This window comes from Nelumbo nucifera, chromosome 4, assembly GCF_055504915.1.
Source record: "Nelumbo nucifera cultivar China Antique chromosome 4, China Antique-T2T, whole genome shotgun sequence".
In the NCBI taxonomy this organism is placed as follows: domain Eukaryota; kingdom Viridiplantae; phylum Streptophyta; class Magnoliopsida; order Proteales; family Nelumbonaceae; genus Nelumbo; species Nelumbo nucifera.
In genome coordinates this window covers 97,077,029-97,103,707 of record NC_142652.1, presented here as the reverse complement: position 1 = coordinate 97,103,707, position 26,679 = coordinate 97,077,029, and the positions used below count along the sequence as shown (strand labels likewise).

Genomic DNA, 26,679 nt, shown 5'->3' with positions numbered 1-26,679 from the left:
TAAAATAGAAGCATATAATTGGATTGAATGAAGCTGGGTGTCACCCTGTCAGGGCATAACCCAATTCACCTTTATCATACAATGCATTTGCATAATCTACTTGTATTGGATTTGAGAGACAGAAGGGAGTATTTGCTGACATGTATGATTTTATTTCTTAAAACAAAACAAAAATAATTGTTAGGTGAGATGTTAGCCTCAGATTTCAAAATATTAGAATGGTAATTTTAAAAGATGTATCGAGATACATTTTGGAAATGTATAGATACAAATAAAAAATTAAGATATGTATAATATATTAAAAATTTAAAAAAAATACTAGTAAAATATATTAACAATAATAAAAATGAGTTTTATGTGATTATAACTAATTTATTTAAATTAAAAATCATACTTTAATGATTTATATGTGTAACCATTGAAAAATAATAGAAGAACTTAAAATGTTGTGTTTATACATACTAATATTTATTATATATAAGTTAATATATACCTTATTTTTTAACAAAATAAATATAATTTGTATTAACCTTATTATTATATAAGTTTTAATAATCAAATTTTAGCATTTATTGAGAAACGTACACCAAGAGAAGAAAAATTATTTTAAGAATAAAAATGCATGCCGTTAAGATAAGCAATTAAGGTTAGCATATTGGTTAATTAGTTGTTATTGTAAATAGATTACTAGGGTTTGAAACAAGTTATTTGACTTAATTAGCATTTAATGATGTCTTAAATGCCTCAATTAGAGGTAACTCAAATGAGCATTTGAAGTGATATAAATAAGAGAGAGAAGAGATAAATTAAATTTAAATTTGAATTCAAAAAATAGAAAGAGGGGGAAATTAAATTCTGATAGGCCCAATACGTACTTGAAACAGTATATTGGCCAATATTTTGCGAAATTTTAAACCTTATATAGCAATATTGATATATAATATGACAACATAAAGGATTAAAAAGAAATGCAAATATTTTATTATTAACATGGAAAAATGTACTTTACCTAATAAAATAGTTCAATAGATATTTATTAATCTAAGTTAGTTTATTAATTAATTTATTATTATAGAAACATATTCTATATAGTAACAATCGTTCTAAGATAATACATTTACTAATAAATAGGGCTAAACGAATACCAAAAAAAATAGGGCTAAACTTTATTAGTATCAAAGCTTTTTTTTCTCCAAACACTACTAATTTAAACTAAATCAATATATAAATTAACTTAACCATACTCCCCACCTTGTCCTCGATCTTTGTGGGGGAGGAAAACGAACCTCCATCCCCAATGGAGAGAGGTTACCCATTGATGTCCCGGATTTTTTTAATTAAAAGCTTGTTTTAGGAAAAAGATTTACTTGAAAGTGAAAAAAATCAGTAATCTAAATTGGTTTAGCACTTAATTATCATCATTAATCATAAAGGTAATATAAAAATGTGTTCAATAGTGGATTTTTGTAATTATATAATTACAAATTTCATGCAATAGTTGAAATGGCACCATGTGAATTAATCTTGCAAACAATAAAGAATTCAATCTCCACCAGACATCAACCAATAAATTCAAGACTCCACCATGAAAATATTATAAATATTTGCAAAAAAAAAACATAAAGATTCAATATCCAAATCATTTCCCCGAGACTGAGAACTTAATTCTTAATATAAACAATTATAGGTCAAATTGGCTAAACTAGTTTTAGTCAAATTGATAAAAAAAATCAAATATTCTACTAGAACCGGACCTAATGCTCTGATACTACTATTGAACGAACTGTAAACATTAGTATGCTGGCTGAACCAGGTAGGGTTCAATAGACGGATTTCAAAATTTTTTCCAGTCGAATTTGGAGAGTCAGATTCTTCTAGGGTTGATCTAGCATTGGCTTGAACTAGATTTGATGTACAAATTAAACATGAGCATACCTAATACGGAAACTACAAATTCCAACTCCTAGAGTGGTGGTTCACGCCTTCAATTCTAGTGTATTATAGTAGAAAAAACATCAGAAACAATGACTATCAAAGCTGGTTTGAACTAGGGTTTATGGGTAACAAGAGAAAAAAGAAAGAGTGCAAGACAAGTAGTGGTCGAACTCTCCCTCTTGTGTCCTATATATAGACCTCAATCCTAATGTAATTAGGACTATCCAAATCTGATTTGGTTAGGTCTCTAATTACATTAGGTAATATGGAGATCCATACCCATATTCAATTCATTGCACATGATAACTAGTCTAACTAGTCTTACTAGTTAATGGGCTAAGGCCCATTACTTAAGTGGTTTATTAACATCACTCTTCCAGGCCTTATTGGGCTTGAATAATGTATGCCATAAGACCCACAAAGGTCTTATATCAATCCATATGGATTCACCCCATGTCAGTAACACATGTGCTAATTTCATTGAACAAAGTTAGTGAACCCCTAACTTAATCGAATTGGGCTAAGTATGACCCCAACGCTTGAGTCTAAGTGATCCTTGGTTTCATCCACCCTAAGAATCCCAAAGATAATGGATTGACATAAGATAAAGCCCGTTAGGTTTCATCCTTGTAATGGTCTTTTGCTCTCAACCTCTTAGCCCTAAATGATCAAACACTACTCATAGAGAATGATCTTTTCCTTGACGACTAAATGCAGTGTCACACCCTCTACTCTAATGGATCCTATGATTAACAATTTTTACAAATATTTTTCATAAATAATATATCATAAATATAAATACACTTTTTAAAGAGATTTCAAAAACAATTGAAATCCAAAACTGATAGTTTCAAGTTTTTATCACAAAAAGTATTAACCCCAATATTCTCTTTGTCTCACAAAGTCTCTATTCCTATTACAATGATCACCCACTTAAGTAATGTTCTGAATTGCTCCATGGTACCTAGGTATTTAACCCTAAGAGGATCTCACTAGTTGACATATCAAAAGTATCATAGTTCAAAGCCTAGTATAATATCTTTATCAAGTATGGGGTTAAGTGCAATTTTCCATTTTTGTCCACTTGTTTCCAAGATCTAAGGCATAATTGGAAATTGACCCATATCCAGTGTTTCTTACAAACACCCACTAATTATACTTAGGGTCCAACCCCAACAATTAAGACAAGTTGCTCCACCATTTCAGTAGTACATCAGTATTAGCTTTGTTAGGATAAATTCCTCAAACTTATCCAGTGGCTTAGAACTTTTTAAATTAGCATAAATCTCATAGATGTCTAATTTAAGAAGTAATTCATGTAAACACACCAATCAAAACATAAAACAATAATGAGCTAACTTTATTTGTTCATAAAGCTCAATATACATAAATTTGATTGGAACTAAGGGCATACACTATTTAACATTTTAGCATGTGGCTATAGAGGTGTTCATGGTTTGGTTACTGAGCCATCGACCTATTTTTCAAACCAAACCCAGTATCACTAGTTTTTGAAAAACTATGAATTGAAACCAAATCAAAACCAATCGACTAACCTATTGATCAGTTCGGTTTACGATAGCTTTGATTCTTAAATTTTTTGATATTTATAATATATATAATAAACAAATATATAAATATATATATATATATATATATATATATATATATATATATTATGCATACAGAAAAATCTATGATATGGAAAGACATGGCACTAGAAGATCTTTGACCAATCAAAACCCACCCATGAATTTTGATAAATACACCCAATTGGTTATCACGTTTATGATATTGTTTAATTGGTCACAAATTTTTTAGATATAACTTGTGGCTCCTTTGCAAGGCTAGGGAAAGCTTTGCAGCAGGTCTATTTCGTGACCAATTCTCTCAAAATCGTGACCCACATCGAATGACATGACTAAAGCTTTGAGCAGTGTATGAAGGATGCGCCAGGCTAGAGTTTAAGAATTTCAGCATATTATTGTTGAATCGAATTCTCTTTCTACTATTATGGCATTACACAATCGAAAATGTCCTAACTCCTAAATGTCAAGTGGAAGGTCTATTCCAAGCTACTTTGGACCTCTGGATCAATGTCGGTACGTTGAACTATGTATTTTGATAATCCTCCTACTTCAATTGTTCAGATACTTTTGGGAGGGTAGTGCTGGCTTGCGTTTTTGGCGTCGTTGTTGGTGCGTCTAATTTCTCTTATCTTTAGAAAAAAAAAAAAAGAAAAAAAGAAAAAGATATCTGAGAACAATAGTACAAGAAAGCAAATTTCTTGTACCTTTCATCAGGTGGCGAAATGCTAATGAACTGGGATCTGCTTCAATGCTGCAAATCTACTGCAAATCACAACATATTGGTTATCAGAGATCCCAACTAATGAATAATTGAGATCTGTTGTATACTCGATGCTGCAAATCTTAGAGCAAATCCAATTACATGTCAATAACTTTCCCAACCTCGTGTGACAGCTCAGGGGCAACCATTTCCAAAGAATATCGAAGTAAAAATTAAGGGTTGTTATCTAAAACTACTGGCCGTCACTTTCCCCCAGTGCTTTTAAACTTGCACCGGCTTTCAAAAACCTCCGAAGACTCGCCAGATAATTTTCCAAAGAGATGAAGCCCCCCAAATCTCAAATGGAGGGGTAGTATAATAAATTTCATCATCGCATAATTTTCTTTCATGGCAAAGTCCAAAGTAAAGGATGGTAATAATCATCTCCTAATGGTGGATCTCTTACAGGAAGGGTCTCAGGAGGTTTTGAAAAATCATGGTAACTAGAGAAATGAGAAGTGAAGGGGGAGTTTGAGTAATAAGTAATAACCCAAAAATTAATTTCTCCTTCTTGGGACAAGACTAATGCTGAGAGGTAACCTCTGTTGTGTTTCCCCGTTGAGCCAAAAAGAAGGCACACATATCCATTGATTTCTGAATTCTGAGGTAGGGAAGGTCTAGAATACATTTGCTCCTGGCATCAAGTCTCTCTTTAATCAATTCCCTACACTTGAAACCTACTTGCAGAATCAGCCCATACAATGAATTATTTGCAAGGTCTAGCCGCTCCATCCTCCCCAAGTTGTTGGCCAAGGTGATGTACCGAGTAGTGGATCTCAATGTGTTTTAAAATGTATGGCATAGCATACAGCTTCTTCAGGTGCTTGAGATGATCTTGTATGCTCTTTTCTTCGTATCTTGAATCACCACCAGCCAATGTATATCATGATGCCATCCTTTTCTGGAATCAGCAGAATTGCCTCTCATGAGTCTTGTGCAAAAAAAGCATTCTTCACTAGGCATACTACATACTTATGCCAACAGCTCCCATGAAAAGAGAACTTTCCCACCGTCCTCCTAGCCTAAAGCTTTTCTACCAACTCGCACCAACACTTTCAATGGCTTTCAGTAAATGCTTTACACCATCTCTAGTCCCCAGTTAATGCACGTGGTCTATGCTCTATTGTTGACAGAGACATGCCTGTCTGTGAAATGGCTCTCACAAATCCCATATTTGCCGTCAGAGTTGGTGCATGCCAATAATCCCCTGTACCAAAAATGACCTTGTTCTTCAGTGCGATCTTTCTGGTGGTTGGGAGGCTCATTACACGTTCTGAAGGACTATCAGGCACAATCCTGTTCAGTTTGACAGTTGTTAGCACAAAGAAACATGATCCATTTGTTATAAAAGATGCAAAATGGTCAAGTAAATTAAAACAAATAGTTTTTTCTTTTCTTTAAAACTAAAACACGAGGGAGGGGGGCCAAATTCGATCCATTTTAAGGGTGACCTGAATTTGATCCATTTAAAATTGGACCTAATATGGATCCACCCCTATCCAACAATTCAATTTAAATATATGCCTATATACTTAAAATTCATATTGTATCTATTAGTAAAAATAGTTTAAATGCTGTATATTTACTAAAAAATCATATATTCAAGTTCCATACTAGTTATTTTCAATTTATTTGTTCATGATATATAATATCAAGGTCATTTTAAGTTCATTTTATTATTATTATATTTTGATTATTTTTAGTTTAACTTATTAATGTTAATAAATATCCGAGTGCAATCCAAATCTGATATAAATCCGATTCAAATCCAAATACTAACAAATCAAATTTGGATCTAGGTACATCCAGTCCAATTTGATTTGTTTGCAACCCTAATCCAAATCACCATGGATTTCCATTTTTATTTTGTTTTTCTCTAACATATATATAAATTAATTTTTCAAAATGTGGAGCATGACACAAGGCATTTCACTATCCTGAGGCCAAGGCATAAACCAGAAGGTCAATAGCACAAGGGATGTAAGCCTCCCAAACATATATCTTTTTTCATTAGTAAATAATTATAAATAATAGAAAAAAAAAATTAGGAAACTAATGTCACTGTCAAATTCAAAGGACAAATTGTTGATGGTCAAGGAAGGTTTTTCCTGTGATAAAAAATAAGGAGAGTTTTCCCTCCATGTTAAGCTAATATATAATGAGGAGCATGTTAATATGATGGCCAACCAAATGACCAATATTTATAATCTTTTACAAGTGTTTGGCTTAATAAAGTGCAGAAGCATATGCCTTTCTATGACCCTCTACACTAGAGGTGTATGGCTCATGTTCCTGTACCTCCAAAGTATGCCTGGACCTGTTTTCCTACTACCTTGCCTAGGTATGCCTCAAGCAGAGTAATTAGATAATTCTCCAGCCAATGTTTCTCAAATTGAATATGCAGAGAGGTTAATCAGGCTTACATTAAATTTGCTTTCAAACCATCACTCTAAAAATTGTTATTGTAAAATAAAATAAAATGAAAGATGAATCTTACAAGCAGACTTACAAGAGGCATTTTAGCAAATACTCGGCTCTTAACTTCTCATTATGTCCTCCACACATTGACACAAGCTCCTTGAACTCTGAATGAACACTTTCACATATCATACCTCTCTTTCCAGATATCAGGCCTCCCAACTCCACAAGGATTGGGTTCTGAAGTTCAGACATCACCTATGATGTGTAAATTGTAATTGCAATCATTAGAACCGCATGCTGACTAGAGCAAAAAAAAGTATATATTTATACAATTGCAACATGTTAACAGTATTGTTGGAGTTAATTTGAAAAATCACTAAACGAATTTCAGTTTGTAGATGGAAAGCCAAAAGTTTGAGGTTGAGTGAGTTGCAAGTAAAATAGTTGTGACTATTAAGGGTATAAAGAGTCTAGTTAGTGGGGCTAAAGTCTAAGAGTCAATATTGATCCAAAGAAAAAAAAAAAGTCTAAGAGTCAATCAGTTATGTAAGTAGTCTAAGAGTCTTAAGTGTCTATAAAAAGGGGCTAAGTGTGAAAAATGTTTAGAGAGAATATAATAGAAAAAAAAAGAAAGAAAAGAAAGGCACAAAGGAGGAGACGAGTAAGAAGAAAAGAGAAGGCAAGGTTAGCCAACAGTCAACTCAAACGGAAAACCAAAGAAAAGTGTAAGTAAAAGGTTTTGATTATTTCCTAAGTGAGCTACAAGGAGCTCTGAACAAGCCCTGTTTGGGCCATACATCTCTAAGAAAAATGTCTCCCATCTTATGTTTTTTTGTGTTTGAATGATATAATGATATTGTTAGCCCAATCACATATGCATCTTTATCTATTTTCTTTTTAAGATCCTGGAAAGTGCAGTCTTGCATCTTCAAATGTGTTAGAGTCGGCTAAGGATATTTCTTTCTTTTCATCATGAGTTAAGATGTGTTTTGTCTGTTTGGTACTATGTTAAGTTACATGTCCCATACTTAACTAGGGGCATATTAGACATTGTAACATTGTACTTTTCTTTGACAAATATATATATATATATGGTCGGCTGGGAGGGTCTCTTTGACTTTTATCGATACTTCTTCTTCTTCTCTTCTTCTTCCTCTCTTTCTCTTTTCTATATTTCTGAACCTGGTTCAACTGAACTATCAACACATGGTATCAGAGTGCTAAACAGGAGAGAAGAAGACTACCGCTTCAAGTTCTTGGTGCTATGATCAGTTCTTCTTCTCCCCTTCTTTCCTTTTATTTTTTTTCTAGGCTGCGCGACCCGGATTAAGGGTCAGAGAAGGCTGCGGAAATTTACAGAGGGCTGTGGTAACTTATTCAGGTCTCCTAGGGTTACAGTGGTCTGGATTACAGGTGAGAGAGGAGTCCAGCACTTCTGGACTGCTGTCACCATGTGTGACAGCCTTAGTGGTCGTGTGGTTGTGTGGTTGTGTTTGTGGTGGTTTGAACCCTCTACTGAGCAGTTTCAAGAGGGAGTTTTTTTTCACATGGTGGTTGTGGTGTTATTAGAAGTCATATTTATTTTATGCTAATGGAAGTGGCCGAATGTGTGCTTAGGCAGTATCATGGGGGTTGGATGAGGAGGTGTTGTACACTTGTATGGTGGTGAGTGAATTGGTGTAGTACTCAAAGAACAATAGTAGACGTGTCTGGACTGATAATTATTTTTTTCTGGAAGGGCAGAACCAGTTTCCTGAATTGAAACCTTGATGGCATCAATGGGAGATGTCAGTGATGACCAAAAATCGAGTGTGATCATTTCCTCAGATTTTTAAATGTGCAGATGACATCCATTAAACTCAACGGTGAAAACTATGTGCCATGGGCTAAGCCAGTGGAAGTGTTTCTTAAGGCTAAGAAGAAAGTAAAACTTGTGCAGGAGGAGAAACCTACAGCTGAATCTCCGGGTTTTAGTGATTGGGAGCAGGAGGATGCCCAAATCATGACATGGTTGTAGAACAGTATGGAGCCCAAAATCAATGTTAACTTTATGTTCTTAGACACAACAAAGGAGATATGGGAGCACGCTAAGAAACTCTATTCTGGCCAAGACAATACTACGAGTGCTTATCAGCTTTATCAAGAGTACTTCAGTTTGCAACAGGGAAATCAGACCCTTGAAGAGTATTATGCCAGTACTGAACGAACTTAATGTCTATCATCCCTTAACTCTAGATGTCAAAATTCAACAACAACAAAGGGAGCAACTTGATGTTACCCGGTTCTTAGTGGGGCTGAACTCAGAGTATGAACCTGTCAAAGCACAGATATTGGGTGGATCTGCCCTTCCCACTCTAGAGGAAGTGTTTGCCTGTCTTCGTAGGATCTCTCTTGGACCTATAGAGAGTACCATACCTTCTGATAGATCAGCATTTATTGGAGCACGAGGAAGAGCTTATGGAAACAGAGGAGGTGGTCGTGCAGTTTGAGGGGGTCGTGGTAACCCCGTGTTTGGTCGTAATCATGGTACTGGTGGCGGTCATGATTCAGGGGGAATCCGTGGTAGAGGAAGAGGAAGAACTACTAGGAAATATACACACTGTGGAAAGGACGGACAATTAATTTCTGTTATGATCTACATGGACTACCCTCCACATTGGGCTAATCATGTCGTTGTTGGTGGCAGTGAAGTCAATGATAATCAGCCGGTTGATCCAACACCTTCTACATCCACAACTACTTCCGGGAAGGAGATGATGAGTGTCCCAAGAGATGAGTACGAGAGATTCCTTCAGGCTACTTCATAATAGAATATTGCCACCCTTTCCCATTCAGGTATGGATTACCTGGCATCAAAACCTTCCCCCTGGATAATTGATTTTGGAACCTCTGATCACATGACTGGGACTCCAGGTATGTTTTCCTCCCTTTATCAGACTTCCACATCACATAATGTTACCCTAGCCAATGGTTCTACTTCCCCCATTTGTGGTGTTGGTAATGCTGACACTGCATCTCTTTCCTTGTCTTGTGTTTTATATGTACCCATGTTTCCATTTAATCTTATGTCTGTTAGTAAACTAACCAAGTCTCTCAATTGTTTTATCACTTTTTACCCTTCCTCTTGTGTTTTTCAGGATCTCAAGACAGGGAAGAAGATTGATGGAGGGCATGAAGCTGGTGGGTTGTATTATCTTGACGGTGGTGGATCTACAGTTGCACTTCAGACTTCTTTGACTCCTCTCTAGTGGCATTGTAGACTTGGCCACCCATCTCTTAAAGCTCTTAAGCTACTTGTTCTGTCATTGAGTCGTTTGTCTTCTTTGTAGTGTGAGTCGTGTCAATATGGGAAACACCATCAGGTTTCCTTTAGTCCATTCAGATGCTTGGGGTCCGATTAGAATTTAGTCTTATAATGGTTACAAGTATTTTGTTATTTTTGTTGATGAATGTTCAAGAATGACATGGATTTATTTAATGAAAAAAAGGCGTGAATTATTCTCCATTTTCCAAAAAATTTCATGCTGAGATACGTACACAATTTGGTGTTCCAATTAAAATTCTCTGTTCAAACAATGGCAAAGAGTATTTCCTTACTTCATTTCAGCAGTATTTGGAGCAACCAGTTATGTAAGTAGTCTAAGAGTCTTAAGTGTCTATAAAAGGGGCTAAGTGTGTGAAAAATGTTTAGAGAATCTGGAATTGGTGGGATTCTGAGAGACAAAGACAGCAATATGTTGTCTCTTTTATCAGGACCAGTGGGTGAAGGTGATTCTGTAAGGGCAGAGCTACTACAGCGGTACAAGGTATAGAGATGGCTAGTCAAATTGGAGTGAACAATTTGTTAGTAGAAGGGGATTCCAAAGTAGTAGTGGGCTGGCTGAATAGCCCAGATACAGCTTGTTGGGGCTATAGGGATCTGTTAAAGAAAGTTAAATGGATGACAAGAAATATGACTGTCAGATTTCAGTGGGTCAACAGATCAGCAAATGCAATGGCTGATTCTCTGGCCAAACAAGGGGTGTCAAGGAGAGATCTGTTTTGGGCTACTTTGTAATTTGTGTTTCAGGCTTGGGCTTGTTTAGTGTATATGATTCAGTCCTCGGGGGAGGCTTGTGCCTCTTCCTAGGCTGATTGTATTCTCTTATCTGAATTAATAAAACTTCTCTCATTTATCAAAAAAAAATAGAACAGAAAAAAAGAAAAGGCACAAAGGAGGAGACGTGTAAGAAGAAAAGAGAAGGCAAGGTTAGTCAACTCAGACGGAAAACCAAAGAAAAGTGTAAGTAAAAGGTTTTGAATTTCCTAAGTGAGCTACGAGGAGCTCTGTACGAGCCCTGTTTGGGCCATACATCTCTAAGAAAAATGTCTCCCATCTTATGTTTTTTTGTGTTTGAATGATATAATGATACTATCAGCCCAATTGTATATGCATCTTTATCTATTTTCTTTTTAAGATCCTAGAAAGTGCAGTCTTGCACCTTCAAATGGTATCAGAGTAGGATAATGTCATCTAGCCTGTAGACTAGTCCAACAAGAAGAAAGAAAAAATAAAGCAGAAAAGGAAGAAGAAAGAAGGAGAAGAGAAAGGAGAGAAGAGGAGAAAAGAGTTCTATTCCAAATGTCCTATGGCTGGCGGCACATAAGTTAGTATTTATACTTAGAGTGACAGCATACAATAAAAAGTAGGAAAATTACAAAAAATACCCCTGCAACTATACATAACACATTTCAACACTATCCCTCGAGTTGGAGCATGTATGTCAATCATGCCCAACTTGTCACACAACTCATTATGCCGCAAATAGTGTAGACCTTTTGTAAGGACATCTACTAGATGTTCCTTGGAACTGATGTAAGGGGTACACACTTCACCCTTCTCAAGTTTTTCTCTCATGTGCTTGTCACCATCAATATGCTTGGTCCTTCATGAAGAATTGGGTTGGCAGTGATATTATGACTGCCTCGTTGCCATAGTAAAGGGACACTGGGTTGTCAACAAATAAACCCAATTCACCAATCAATTTTTTTACCCAAATCACTTTTGCAACCCCATGAGCCATAGCAATATATTCAGCCTTAGCACTAGATCTGGCCACTGTACTTTGTTTTTTGTTTCTCCAAGTGACTAAGTTTCCACCAACAAAGGTGTGATATCCACTAGTGGACTTCCTGTAATCAACCACACTAGCCCCATCTGCGTTTGTGTAGACTTCCACTTTCATATGACCATGCTTTTGGAACAAAATATCAGTCCTTGGATACTTCTTTAGATATCTTAGTACTCTCTTTGTTGCTAGGGGTGTCAACGGTATTCGAAAATCCGATTTCGATTTTGATATTCAACATAATCGAATCGAATTTGGATAATTCGAATATCTAATTGGTCGAATTCGGATATCCTATTCTTACCGAATAGTTAATCGGATTCGACTTCGGATATGACCTGATTTGATTTGATAAATATCTGAATTCGACCGATTATTTAATTCTTATATATAATATATAAATTATTTTATATAATTTATATATAATAATTAAGTTAACTAAATAATTTATATATTTATATACTTTATATCAATAAAATATTTATTTTATATATTTATTAATTATCTAAAATAATTAATTAATCGAATCGAATATTTGAATATTTAATCGGATTCGAATTTGGATATTAATTTTCAATATCCGTCAGATATCGAATCGAATTTGGATATCGGATTTTCTAATCGGATTCGAATTCAGATATTGCCTGATCCGATTCGAATTCGATCCGTTTACACCCCTATTTGTTGCCTCCAAATGGGAACTCTTTGAAGCATGCATAGACTGACCGAGGACACCAACAACATATGCTATATCCAATTAAGTCATTGGCAAGTAGAGGAGTCTTCCTACTAACCAACCTTTGAAACTTCTTGACATCTGTCACAGGTTCTCTAGCACAATCACCAAGTCTGTAATTTTCATCAATAGGGGAATTTGCAGGCTTTGCTCCCAACTTCCTTGTATCTTGTAGGAGATCTAATATATTTCCTTTGAGAAATGAAGAAGCCCTTTTGAGAACAAGCAACCTCAATTCTAAGAAAATAACATAATTGTCCTAGGTTCTTTCACTTTCTGAATCTCAAAGTCCCAGTCCCCTGTAATAACTATGTCATCTACATACACGACTACGACCACAATTTTCTCTTGGTTTCTTTTTACAAATAGAGTATGGTCAGACTGACACTACTTGAACCCAATCTGTTGAAGAGCCAAGTGAAATATGCTAAACTAGGCCCTAGGGGATTACTTAGCCCATACAGGGATTTCTTTAGTTTGCAAACTTTTCCTTTACACACTTGTGCTATAAACTCAAGAGGATGAATCATATACACTTCTTCTAGATGATTCATTCAAGAAGCATTTTTAATGTCCAGTTGATGAAGCTCCCAATCAAAGTTAACAACCAAGGATAAACATGATCCGAATAGAGTTCATTTTAGCAACTAGGGCAAAGGTTTCTGCATAGTCGACCCCATATACCTGTGTACCCTTTTGCAACTAACGTAGCCTTATACCTCTCAACCATCCCATCAGCCTTGTGTTTCACCATGAATATCCACTTACACACCATTGGCTCTTTGCCTTCAAGAAGATCCACCAACTCCCAAGTGTTGTTTTTGTGTAGAGCACAAATTTCCTCCATTGCATTTGTCCTTCAGGGATAGACATGGCTCTTGCAAAACTTTTGGAAATGGAGACACAATCAAGGGCAGCTAGAAAAGCAGGGAACGAGGGTAAGATATTTTCATAAGACAATAAATGGGCAATAGGATGTTTAGTAGTGCATGATCTAACACCCTTTCTATGAGCAATATGAAAATTAAGGTCATTAGTAGAATTATCAAATAGTAACATCAAGGGGAACAAGGGTACCTGGATCCGCCTCCAAGGAGTTGGATGATGCTGGATGCACAATTTTTAGCTGATTCACACCCTTCAAACTCAGCTATCCCTTATGGTGCCTCAAAAAAACATGAAATGGAGTGAGCCAAGAATGAAAGGGAGTGGAACTTGAGGAACTTGCCTCTCCTCCTGCACCCTATTCTCCCCAAGGAGAGGTCGGGAAGAAAGGATCAAACTCAAAAAATGGCACATCCATTGATACAAAGTACTTGCAAGAAACAAGATTAAAGCATTTGCAGCCCTTCTGAGAGGACAAGTAACCCAAAAAAATAAAAAACAAAAGAGATTGAGTGAACAAGAGTTAATGTGGGGCCTTATATTGTAAGAGATGAGATGACATGAAATTGATGACATAAGCCACAGCCATCATAGCATCAACCCAAAACTGCTTGGGAACATTCATGTATAGCATCATACTTCAAGCAACTTCAAGAAGATGTCGGTTCTTCCTTTCTGCAACACCATTCTGTTGTGGTGTTTTGGCACAAGAGCTTCAATGAAGTGATCAATGAGGTGCAAAGAAGTCAATTAAATTATGACGAAAATATTCTTTCACAATATCCGATTGGAAAGTCAGTATCTCAACATGAAACTGAATAAAAACCATGTGATGAAATTCATTCACAATTTTGGGTACCTCTTCTCGGGAATGCATAGGATATATTCAGTTATATCTAGAATAGTCATCAATGAAGCTGGTAAATACCTGTATCTGCCCTCAGTAGGTATGTTCATTGGGCCCCAAACATCAGAGTGCACAATATGGAAAGGCAAATGCATCTTTTATTACTGTAAGGAAAATTTGTTCTACAATGTTTGCTCAATTGAGAAGTTTAACATTGCAATCTAGAAGTAGACACACACTAAAATAAATCAGGAAACATAACTTTCAAGGACTCAAAAGGCAAATGACCATCGCGATTATGCTACAACCACACTTGACTCTTAGTAGACTAACTCACAAACTTACTCAAAAGACTCATAGGAGATGATGTCGTAGGACCAGCTTTATTCTCCAAAATGTAGAGGCCATCAACCATGTCTCCTTTACCAATCATCCTCCCCGAGGCCAAATCTTGAAAAACACGAGCGAGGAAAAAAGCTTACACAACAATTTAAGGATTGACTGATACTACTAATGGATAGTAAATTAATAGGAAGTTTTGGAACATGGAGAGCATGGGGAAAGATAAGACCACCGGGCATAAATAATGAACCTTGACCAGCATTGGTGGAGAATGATCTATCCGCTAGTCTAACTTTATCCCTACCAAAGAGAAGAGTGTAGGGCTGAAATAAATTTGACTTACCAGTCATGATTAGATGCCCTTGAGTTAATGATCCAAGGGGAATCTGGAATGGAGCTAGACACATGAAATGCAAAAGCACTTTTACCAGATGTAGACAAAAATGAGGTAGAGGGGGTAGGATCCGACCTATCCATCTGTCCCAAGGTCCTACCATATAGTTCCAAGTGATCTCTGAAGGAATTAATGATATCTTCTTTAGGGTCAGAACCAATGTTTTAAAAGGCGTGGGAGGCATACGCCTGGAGGCATCTCCAGGCAAGGCGCTCCCAAAATGCCCTAAGGCATATGCCAAAGGCGTTGACACCTCTGAGGCGTACTCCTCGGGTGCAAGAGGCATACGCCTCATGTGCTTTTTTCATGCCCCTCATGCACACCTCATATAAAAAGACTAAAAAAAATGAAAAGGAAAAAAAAAGGAAAGGAAAAGAAAAGAAAGGGAAGGGAAAGAAAAAGAAAAGGAAAGGGAAGGGAAGAAAAGATAAGGGGAAAGAAAGCGGTCTACCCCCAGCCCCTTTGGCTGAGGGGCTTCGCCCCCCAGAACCCCCCTTTCAACTAGTGCTATGCATTTTTATTCTTCTTAATATAAATATATATATATATATATGTATATATATTAAAAATAAAGAAAAAATGAGATCCCATCGTCCTCTTCTTCCTCCTCCTTCCTCCTAACTCTTCTTAAGGAGGCGTAAGCCTCCTTGTGTTTGAGAAGCTTACGCCTCTCACGTTCTGGACTACACGTCATGCCTCCGCATTTTAAAACATTGGTCCGAACCAACAGAATGTTCTTGGGAAGTACCAATAGTCGAATTACTTGACCGAGAATCCATAGTGTCAATCAGCTCGAACAAGAGAAAGAACACAAATTTGGGGTGTGTCTAGTAGTCAACCACACCAAGAAAGGACTATTTATATTAAAGAATGTAAAAGGACATTTCTGTCCTTATAGTACAAAAAGTAATGTACAAGATATAAAGAATAGAAAAGCAATGATACAATAAGAAAGTAAAATTACTATTCAGCCCTCACTATCTCTATCTCTACATTCCCCCTCAAACTGATGGAGGGGCACCATCATCAGTTTGTCCATGAGAAAGGAATGTCAGGCCCTAGTCATAGACCAGTCTTGTTTGGGTAGCAGAATTTGGAAACTTTCCTCCGGCTTTTTCGCTTGTTCTTCTTCTTTAATATCCTCCTACAGTCATCTAACCTTATTAGGAAACTTTCAAACAAAGAAGGTTTGGTGTAGCCCTATGCCTTCAAAAATTAGGGCTTTCTGCTAGGAGGTGGTACTCCAAAGAATCAATACCCTAGATTTGCTGCAAAGAAAAAGGCCACATCAATGCCTTTCACCCATGTTTGTAGCCTTTGCTTGGGGGCTGGTGAGACGATCACACATCTATTGATTTCCTGTCATTTGCGTCCTTTATTTGGTCTCGGTTCTCTTCTCCCATTGGTTGCAAGTGGACTCCTCCCCCAGATGTGATAGGCCTCTTTGACCCAAATTTTCAGGTAACCAAAGAAGCAGGGAAGAATTATGTGGACAGCAACAAGAGCAGCAGTGCTTTGGTCAATTTGGGAAGAAAGAAACAACAGAATTTTCAAAAGCAAGGTTAGATCCAAGGAGGAAATTGTAGGAGTGACTATAAAAGCTATCCACTGGATGGAAACAATTGATGTGTTTAAAGACTTCTGAGCTAAAAATATTTATAGAAACTGGGGTGTTGTGGCAAGCACAAGCTCCATTAAACTTGTTATACAGGAATTTTGGTCCCCACCAACACAAAACAGGGTAAAGATGAATTTCGATGGCAGTTCTATAGGCAACTCAGGACCCTCGGGTATAGGGTGTTTTAAGAGATGGAGAAGGCAGAATTTTAGCATTGTTCTCGGGTCCAATGGGAGTGGGTGATTACGCAAAGCAGTTGGGACTACAACAAATAGAAATAGAAGGGGATTCAAAGATGGTAATAGGCTGGCTGCAATCAGGTAGTTCGGGAGCATGGATACATACAGTTGATGAGGGAATTATCAGACTAACAAGAGATTGGCATCTACTTAAGTGGACAAGAAGATCAGCTAATGGATTAGTGAATACATTAACAAAACAGGGGGATGTTAGGGGGAACATGTTCTGGGCAGTGTTGTAACTCAGTGATTGTATCTCAAACCCCTACACTAGGGGTGACAGTTGTGTTTTAAATTCTGTTTAATGAAGTTACTGATTCCAATAAAAAAAAACAGTGCTGAAGTAGCCTCTTCATGCTAAAATGCCAAAGGTTAGGTCCATTTCTTATTCAATCCAACCCCTCCCAGGACCCAGACAACTGGGACTAGCATTGCATGATGACCTTTGTAAAATACTAGACCTTCACCAACAGCAAACAGACACCATAGTGGTTTTTTTTTTTTTTGGTAATGAGCTACAAAACAGGGGATAGCCCTCCCTAAACCCCTAGAGCCTCCACAACCTGGTTGGAGGAAGGATTCAATCCCAGGTTTCCACTACAACCAAACTGAGACTTTACCAGCAGGCTAGCTGGTCCCTTCCACCATGTTGGCAATTTATGCAAACATTAACAGATGATTTAGTAAATGCTAGAGTTATGAGAAACCATTTTCAAAATTAAAAAGCATCTGCAAGAGCATAAGAGCAGATATCTACCTGTGCCATCACAAATTCATAATTGCTCTTAAACCGCTTCATCATCTCACAAACTGGTGTTGCCAATAGTTTCCCTGTACCACCATTGCTGATTCCAGAGACAAGAGCAATCAAAGCTGTTGTATCAAAATTTAAAAGATCATCACCCAAAATAGCCCTTTGTTTTGAAGATTCCATATCTTGGTTGTCCAGTTTCAATGTCAAAATTAGGGAACAAAATGCATCACCTAAGGTTAGTTGGCTTTGTTTATCAGCCCAATCTGGTGTAACAGCTCCCAAAAGTGGACATGTACACCCCTGGCTTGACTCTGAAGAAGTGCTATAGTGCTCAACCTTTAATTGGAAGATGATTGCCCTTCTGTATGATCTAGAAAAATCATTAACCCATTCATATTCCAAGTCCTTAGAAAAATCACAATCAAATTCAGAAAACTCTTTGCCAAATTGAGAGGCCCCAAATTCATTTAGAAGCTTCTGAGTAACAACGTCGTCAAGTCCATTTGAAAAGAAAAGAATGACTGAGAATGGTTTTAACATCAGACAGGACTGTGCCGCTGAAAGAACCTTCTCTACACGTGCTCTTAGCCCCTTATTTTTGTGAGATCCTAACCATGAGATGTATTTCGGGTTCCTGTCTGACACAATAAACCAGACTGGTCTTCTATCAACAGTACAAACTATATCAACATGGATGCCCTTGGAAGAACATTTTCTTTCTTCATTTTCTGATGACAGAGGAATAGGCTTGCACACACGTGATACTCCAGTTACGAATGTCTGCTGAAGAATGTGAACAACTGACTCAAGGTAACCAATGTTAGCACTGCAATATGATACAAAAGTTCAACTTTCATAAATCTTTTTATAGGAAAAATGTAAAACCATAAGTGTGTATTGAAGAATGTACTTTGATGCATATTCAAGAATCTTTTGGGTTCAGAAACTGAAGATAAAATTAAAGAGAGGAAAATTGAAATTTCAAAGGATTTTGTGTTAGTCTTTCTGCTAATGATCCACATTTGCACTAAGAAGACCAAACCCCTAAAAACCATGAGCAATAGAAACATCATACTCAGAAGCTTCATCTCATGGCTCATACATGGGCAGAATTCCAAAGGATTACATTTCACAGAATTGTGGATGCAGAAAGCTACCATGCTTAGAAGGTAACTTGAATGAAACTCATGTAGTTTAATATTCTGCAAACTGATAACCTAATTTGAATAACGAAAAGTTTTAGTCACAAATTTATGGTTGAGTCTTGAGACACTAAATCATATTTCAAATAACTAATTAATAACATCTCAGAAGATAATTTTTGTTCTCAATGTCTATATTCTTTACTTCTGTTTAGGCTGTTCATACAAATCTTTGCTTTTTTTCAGAGGATCAAATATAATGTAAGTGCTGAGAATGGAATAGCTATTATCTCAGGGCTGTGGTTAGTTTGAGGGAGATGGATGAAAAAAATAATAAAGAGTTCAGTTTGGTTTTGGAGAGAAGGGTATCTTAGTCTTGGGGACAGTCTAATAACAGCTGAAGTAGAAGAGTTATTGTTTTGTCTTTTAGTAAATGTTATTAAGTAGGTTCTGAGCTCCTAAAGGTTGATTTTCACCACTCTTATGAGGGAGGTGGATGAAAAAAAGTAAGAAGAAAATTTTGGTTTGGTTTTTTATGAGTAAAGAATTTGGTTTGGTTATAGGAGAGAAAAAGGTATCTTAGTCCTGGAGGCTGTTTGATAACAGCTGAAGTAGCTGTACTGGAAGATGTGTTGCTTTGACTTCTAGTAAATATTATTAAGTAGGTTGTGAGCTCCTTAAGGTTGATGTTCACAACTCTTAACATACTCCATATGAATTCAAATATATTAATTGCAGTCATTCCTCCACATCTTTGAACTTAGAACATAAATAGAGACACAATAAGAGAGCCAATTTATCATTAAAAATTACAGAACTGGCACTATAATTAAAAAGGAAAGAAAAAACTCAATAATGCCTTTTTTATGAATAATAAAATAACAAAGCATTTCATTAAAAATTTTTTAAGATGGATTTACAACTGATACAGCATGTTGTTTTCCCAAGAGGCGCAAGAAGCTGCCTCAACAAACAAGATAAATTACAGTGTAGCCCAGAATAATTGATCCCTATTCACCCCTTGCTTAGCTAGTAGGTCTGCCAACCCATTTTCCAATCTTCTCTCCTACTGAACTATGACTGTTAAATTAGAAGTTGGCCATTTGAATCTTCTCATCGCCCCCCTGAAAGGCCAAGCTACTGTCTCCAGTTCTTTCAGCCACCCAATTACCACTTTAGAGTCTCCTTCTATGACCAGATTTCTGAAGTTCATCTCTTTAGCGATTTGAGCCCCCTGTAAAACAGTTTGAACCTCTGCACTAACCATATCCCCCACTCCAATTGGACCAGAGAATAAAGCCACTATCTGGCCCTCTGCATTCCTGAATACTCCTCCAATCCCAGAGTGCCCAGGATTACCGAAGCTGCTGCCATCAAAGTTTAGTTTTGTGAAACTTTCTTCCGGGGGCTTCCAGGCTAGAACAGGTTTGTCCTTAACCAAAGAAGCTTTAGCAACTAGTTCCCAGTTTCTCCATATGCCATCAAAGGAGAATAGTGAAAATAGATCCAAAGCTTTAGCCCAGTTAATAGCCCTAAACAGCAGATATTCCCACAGAATCTTCATCCCTTTCTTTATCATTAAATATTTCGTTATTTCTTAAAAAACTCAATAACGCTTAAACTACTCAATCAATGACAATGATACTTTATATATAAACAAACTATAGCTAGAAAAATCAGATGATAAATCAGGACAAGAGGCAATATATAAAATGACCAGAAATACCCCTACTATCAAAAATTACAAAAATACACAGGAAATTAAAAAAAAATGATTTCTTTGTTCCTGCATTTGGTTTTAAAGGGGAAAAGCCCAGAACTTTGTCTTGGTAACTTGGTAGTTGGGGATGTTTTGCTGGGTATTGGTTCACATTTTGGCTCACCCACATTTAGTTTTCTGAGTTCTGTCTAGGTATGGCACTTTGGTCTGACTTTGTTCTTTCTTTTTTTTTAATAGGAAACGGTAACTTTCATTGACGATTAGAAAATATTACAGATTTACCACCCATAAAATGGATGGAATATCAAATCAATATCATACAAACAATCCCAAAACAAAGTCTCCCTAGTAGCTCCTTGCTTAGCTAAAGTGTCAGCCATTCCATTTACTGACCTTTTTTTTTTATCAGTTCCATTTACTGACCTTCTTACCCATTTAAATTGCACTCCAATCCCCCTTGCTAAGCTAATAATCTTTCTTAGAGGCTGTCTAAGAGACCAAACTCCCAAGTTTCCAGATTGCATCCACCCTATTACCAGCTTAGAGTTTCCTTCCATTTCTTTGCTGCATTTCCCATTGTTTCACCAGTCTCAATCCTTGAAGTAAGGCCATTACTTCTGCCCTTAAAGAATCTCCCATCCCAATTGGGCCTGAGTAAAGGGCCAAGACTTTTCCTTCCTCATTTCTGAACACACCCCCAACTCCTGGCTGACCTGGATTACCCAAGGAGCTTCCATCAAAGTTTAACTTCACCCTGAACTAAAGCGGTGGTACCCAACTCTCTTATACCACAGGGGAGGGAGAGGATACAGCTATAGCACTCCAATTTCTAATTAAGTCAGCTGAGGGAAAGTCCTTGAAGAGAGGTTGTACTTTCAGCCTAACCTTGATGGTGATAACCTCAAGAAGTGCTTCCTTGAAGAGATGCTGACTTTGTTCTTTCTTCATGGGCTGTTTTCTTGTAGTTTGGTGCTGTTTTAAGATCTACTTTAGAGCGATTAAATATAGAGTATGTGTTGGCATGGTGGGGAGCTGGTCTTGTGGGTTACCTTTTCCCTTTTGTATACCAGCTGGTTGTGACATCTTGTCAGTAGGGCCAGTCTTTTTTTTAAGTTGTTGCTTCCTGCCTTTGCATCATTTTCTTTTCATCCATTTTCAGTTTACTATGAAGAAAATTAATCAGGAAACATGGGTTTCTAGTTTGGGCCAGATGAAATGACAATTGTCTACCTTATGACAACTTGGAAAGGAATTGTGGTATCGTTTGGATTCATTAGCGTAATCTGTTATAGTATAGAAGATAGTGCAAGGGTAAAAACTTGGAATATATATGGTGTGATAATCTATCTACCTCTTATGTAATCCCTTATCTGAGGCAGCAATTGATAAGAATATGTTGGTGAAGGATCATTCTGAAATGAGTTCTGAGTTGTGGTCTGAGTTCCATGATTTCATCATTAGCTAATGACGGGGAAATTGTTGCAATAACTCCCCTATTGATTCAAGAAAATGATTATTTATTCCTTGAGGTTCTTAGATAGGTCACTTTATGTGCATTTTCAGAGGAGTTGGTTATTATACTTCTAAGCTAGTGTAGAAATTATATCTCCAAAGCGAGCTCTCAGGTATGACACCCTCTTTCAATAAATGTCTTAGTGTGGATAAACTGGTTAGTAAAGGATGAGAGGACAACCGACACTTGCATCACTTATGATGAGGATGTAAAACCAGCAACCACCTATTCCGGCACTTATGGTCCCATTTGGTGTGTTGGACTTGCTTGTTAACCGGAACTTGAGGGGTGTCAGCAAAAAAGGAGAGTGTTCAAGCCCTAAAAAATTTTGTTTTCATGCCTCCCAGTGTCCCTGGTGCATCCTTCATGGAAGGAGCAATGTCAATTCGTCAAAAGTGTCATGAAAATAGAATTCTCTTGGATGTGAAACAAAGAATTCCCATCGGTTCTCTTGAACTATCATGGATTCTCTTTTATCTGCAAATTCGCTAAACTAAACATATTCTTGGAGAAACCGCTCCCCTAATAAATGGCATCTTGCGGTCCATGGGCTGTAATATAAATGGGATCTTTTCTGGAATACTAATAAGGAACCCTTTTTATCTTTCACGTACCGATTGTAAATCCATTAAAATACTCTGTTTTATTACTGATCCAGATATTTCAAGACGAAAGTCCCTAAGACCAAACCAGGTCAGTGTACAAAGAAGTGACATGATAATGAATTTCATCCAAGACATTAGTTCAATTTCAATTGAATAACAGCCCTGTTGTCGGAGAAAAAGAGTAACAAAACAACAGTACGACATTCCTACCGACAAAGACCATTGTTACTGCATACCTAATAGGACCGGAGAAATCTGGAGAAGCCGATGATAAACGGGAGAGGAAATTAAGCTCTGAATTTACCAATCGGAGAAGTGTTTGCTTGCATGAATCCGTGACCTTCGAGAGAGGTAAGCTTTGAACCCGGTTTGCAACAGCTATGCATCTTTCCTTCGCTTCCTCGATCCGACGAATTGGACTCATACTGGATAATGGTTATAGTAAACAGTCGAAAGAAAGGCTGCGATACTCACTACTCTCTCTCTCTCTCTTTCCCTCTCTCTCTATAGTCTCTTCATCTCCCCTCCCCCCCCCCCTGCAAAGTGCCTAAACGAAAACTGGGGTGCTCACCGTTCGGTTAACCGAACCGTGGGTTTTTCTTGAACCGAACCGACTTGATCGGTTTTTTAAAAATCTAAACCGAAATCGAACCGATGTAACCGGTGGTGGACCAGTTAACCGCGGTTCAGTTTTTCAATTTTTTTGCACTCAAAATTAAGAAAAAACCGAACCGTGGGGTTTTTTTAACCGAACCAACTTGATCGGTTTTTTAAAAATCTAAACCAAAACCGAACCAATGTAATCGGTGGTGGACCGGTTAACTGTGGTTCAGTTTTTCGATATCTTTTTTGCACTCAAAATTAAGAAAAAAGGGAAAAAATACCTAAACAAACATTGCAGAGGGGCGAGCCAATGAGGTTGGACTGGTTAGTGGTTGTTGTCGCCTGAAGTAAAAGCCTAAGAGGTGGCGGAGCCGTGGAGATGAGAGATGAGAGAGACAATGATAGGGCCTAGGAGGTGGCAGTCCTAGTGGAGTTGAGGCGGTGACCATTGTCTTGGTTGGTTGTTATAGGGTGAGCAAAAAAATCGGAGGGTGGCGACCGGCGTCTTGATGGTTGTTGTGGCGGAGACGGAGATGACAAGCGATAGAGAGAGAAAGATGCACAAGGAAGCAACAAAGCAAGAGGAAAACTGGCCACTAGGTGAGACTTGAGAGGCCATCGGCCTAAGGATGACCAGCATCGGAGAAAAAACTGGGGATTGGGGAAGATGAAGAGAGTCAAGAGACAAGTTGAGAGAGTGAGAAAGCCAAGGGTTAGCCTACTACCTATTACATTTACTGGTTTAGGTTTCCAAGAAGGGGAAACTTGGAAAGGGGGAAAACTAAAAAGGCACCAAATAGATAGAGTGGCAGACGCGCGCCAGGTAAGGTTATTCAATTTTAAAAAATAAAAATATAATATATAATATATACAATATACAATATATTATTGTATATATACACCGGTTGGTTGGGTTAATTGTCGGTTTTTGTACAAGGTTAACCGAAACCGAATTGAAATTTTCGATTTTTTAAGAATATCAAACCGAATTCGGTTTTGGTGGGTTTGGTTTTCCAATTTTTTTGCTCACCCCTAACGAAAATAGCACGGTGTATCGCATATGGGATAGGATGAAATTTTGGGCCAGATTAGTTTGAATTAACCCAAAATAAAAGTCGAGGTTGGAATCGGGTATGGCATCGGATGATTTAGATAGATACGTTTTAGAAATGTATCGATATAGATGAAAAATATAGAAAGCTTGTATACATTAATTAAATGCATATAAATATATTAATAATATTAAGTTTAATGTCATAAATAATATATAAAATACGTAAAATATATATATATATATATATTTTAATAATATATATAAAGAAGTACATTATAATTAATATAGAAGGATGCATATATATCATACAAGTTTTAGTGATAATGCATCAATTAAGAGTCCAAGACACATATTATATAGATTTTTACAAATTAAAACATGCACAAAGCCATTATAATGTTATTTTCTATCAAAGTCCAAGGCACCAAACATAAATAACTATTATATTTGAATTATTATATCAGTTATTTTCTATTTTATTATTTTTAATTTTTAACATTAACAAAAAGGTCAAGTAAAAAACTAATTCTAAAATATTTGGTAAACAATATTTTTATTTTTATATAAAATAAATATATTATTACAAAATATAAATTAATAATTTATAAAAATATATAATCTTAACTTAAAATATATCAAATCTATTAAACTTTAAAAGATACATATCAAGTGCAAATTCATAAATTTTTATTACTAAAATAATTGTTTCATTATTATTTCAATTTATATTCTTAAATATTTTGTACAGGAATAATTTTACTCTTGTAAATATTAAATGCATTGCTATTTAATGAAAATTGAAATATTAATTAGTAATTTATAAAAATTTTAAGATGCATATCATTTGCAAAATTATATCTTTTAAGTATTAAAATAATTATTCTGCTATTAATATTTTTATTTATATGAATTTCTTGAAATTAAAAATTATTTTTGATTAAATATGGATATGGTAAATTATTTATTCCATTAGTTATAAAACACTATTTTTGAATATTATTCTTTTTAAACCTTGGTTGGAACAATAGAAGGATGATCATGGGCCAAGTTTAGTGCCTTTAATAAGGATAAGGCCATAAGGGCTATAGCTCGGGCTGGATTTGGTCCAACCAGGGTTATGGGCTTGACACATAAGTGTGGGCTAGGCCTAGTCCATGTCAGACTATATATATATTCTCCCAAGGGAAGGTAAAAGCGATGTAATTCTTCACCCTCGGAGAGATGCCTAGGCACTTTCTGATCTTGTGGTTAATGAATTGTGGAATCTCTCCCTGACCAGTCCCTCAAGGTTTCTCATTAAATGTTAATGCTAGTTTTACAAACAAATTTGATAAATGGTCGAGTAAGAAGATAGTGTTGCATAAGTGGGTCTGACCTAGTTAACCTGGCCTGAACCTAGGTCAAAGCAAACCGTTTTGGGCCAAGAAATGTCTAATAGAAAGTTAAAAACCTTTAGTAATTAACAGTTAAGAACTTTCTAGAATTGCAAAGTGCTAAATATTACCTAAGAAATATTCCAAACTAAGGGTACAATTGGAAAGACCAAGCCAAGGTAAGAAATAGGAGCTCCAAACCCATTTCAAGGGGCTTTGGGGGTGGATTTTAGGACTCTTAACCTCTCAATCATTGGAGGCCCATTCACTCTCTCTCTCTCCTACAACCACTGGCTCACTTTCTTTATCTCCCCCCGTTGGAATTCCAATTTCTGTGAATTACAATGGCTGTCAGAGGGTATGTAGGTAGCCCCTTAAGGGGTATAGTTACCTTTATTTTTCCTCCTTTCCCCTTTCTGATTAATCTTGTCACTTTTTTGGACTTTCAAGTCATAGACCGCATCTCCACCACCTTATAGTAAGAATCTTTGGTTTAGTTCTAATCTCTAAAGGAAGGTGACTCCCAAAATTCAAGTCCATATCACAAATTCCAAGGGAAAAACAAGCATGAAAATTTCTGGTCATGAGGATGATGAATGGAATCAAACAGATATGTGATTCCAACCTTTCTTTTTCTTCTTTCTTTCATTTTCTCTTTATCTTCCATTTTATAGTTCTTGGATTGAAGTAGATCTGGATTGGCTTACTAAGATTTTTTCTTCTCCTTTGGTATCTCTTTTGTAGCCATTCTAGGAAAGTGGTTCATTACATAATAGAATTCCCAATTTGCGGTTGAAAATCCAGATCTAGTATCAATCTAATAGGCAAGATGGCGTTTAGCCGCATAATTGTTGTATGCAATACGGGTAAAAAGGCTTTATCATGTTAAGTTCATAGGTGAACAAAAAATTATTTAGTTCAAGTTTCCTTGAGAAAAGTGAAACAAAGGGCAATGGAAGGTTGCTTGTGGGAAATCCGATTCAACAGATTTTAACTAAAAACTAAATGATGTCATCCATAGCCTAGGGATAGAGGAGAGAG

General features: G+C 36.5%; 1 protein-coding gene across 2 annotated transcripts; it reads right to left on the bottom strand.

Moving 5' to 3' along the window:
* Window positions 1–4,763: 4,763 nt before the first annotated feature.
* Window positions 4,764–23,130, bottom strand: LOC104610845 (uncharacterized). 2 transcript variants are annotated; one of them, XM_010277664.3, is made up of 5 exons: window positions 22,845–23,130; window positions 17,859–18,454; window positions 17,632–17,747; window positions 6,794–6,960; window positions 4,764–5,580 (listed from the first exon to the last, which is right to left on the bottom strand). In XM_010277664.3, the coding sequence occupies exons 1-5, from the start codon at window positions 23,030–23,032 to the stop codon at window positions 5,373–5,375; spliced, it is 1,275 nt and encodes a 424-aa protein (XP_010275966.1). In that variant the 5' UTR covers window positions 23,033–23,130; the 3' UTR covers window positions 4,764–5,372. The 2 variants fall into 2 exon arrangements, with proteins under 2 accessions (XP_010275966.1, XP_010275965.1); XM_010277663.3 differs by having other exon boundaries at window positions 17,632–18,454.
* Between the last annotated feature and the right edge of the window lie 3,549 nt (window positions 23,131–26,679).

Excerpts from the sequence above, each read along its gene's own strand:
- LOC104610845 (XM_010277663.3), bottom strand. The coding sequence starts at position 23,032 with ATGAGTCCAATTCGTCGGATCGAGGAAGCGAAGGAAAGATGCATAGCT. Across the intron at positions 6,961-17,631 it reads ATGAATTTGTGATGGCACAG|GTGATGTCTGAACTTCAGAA; the intron begins GTAGATATCTGC and ends TACACATCATAG. Across the intron at positions 5,581-6,793 it reads TATTTGCTAAAATGCCTCTT|GATTGTGCCTGATAGTCCTT; the intron begins GTAAGTCTGCTT and ends CAAACTGAACAG.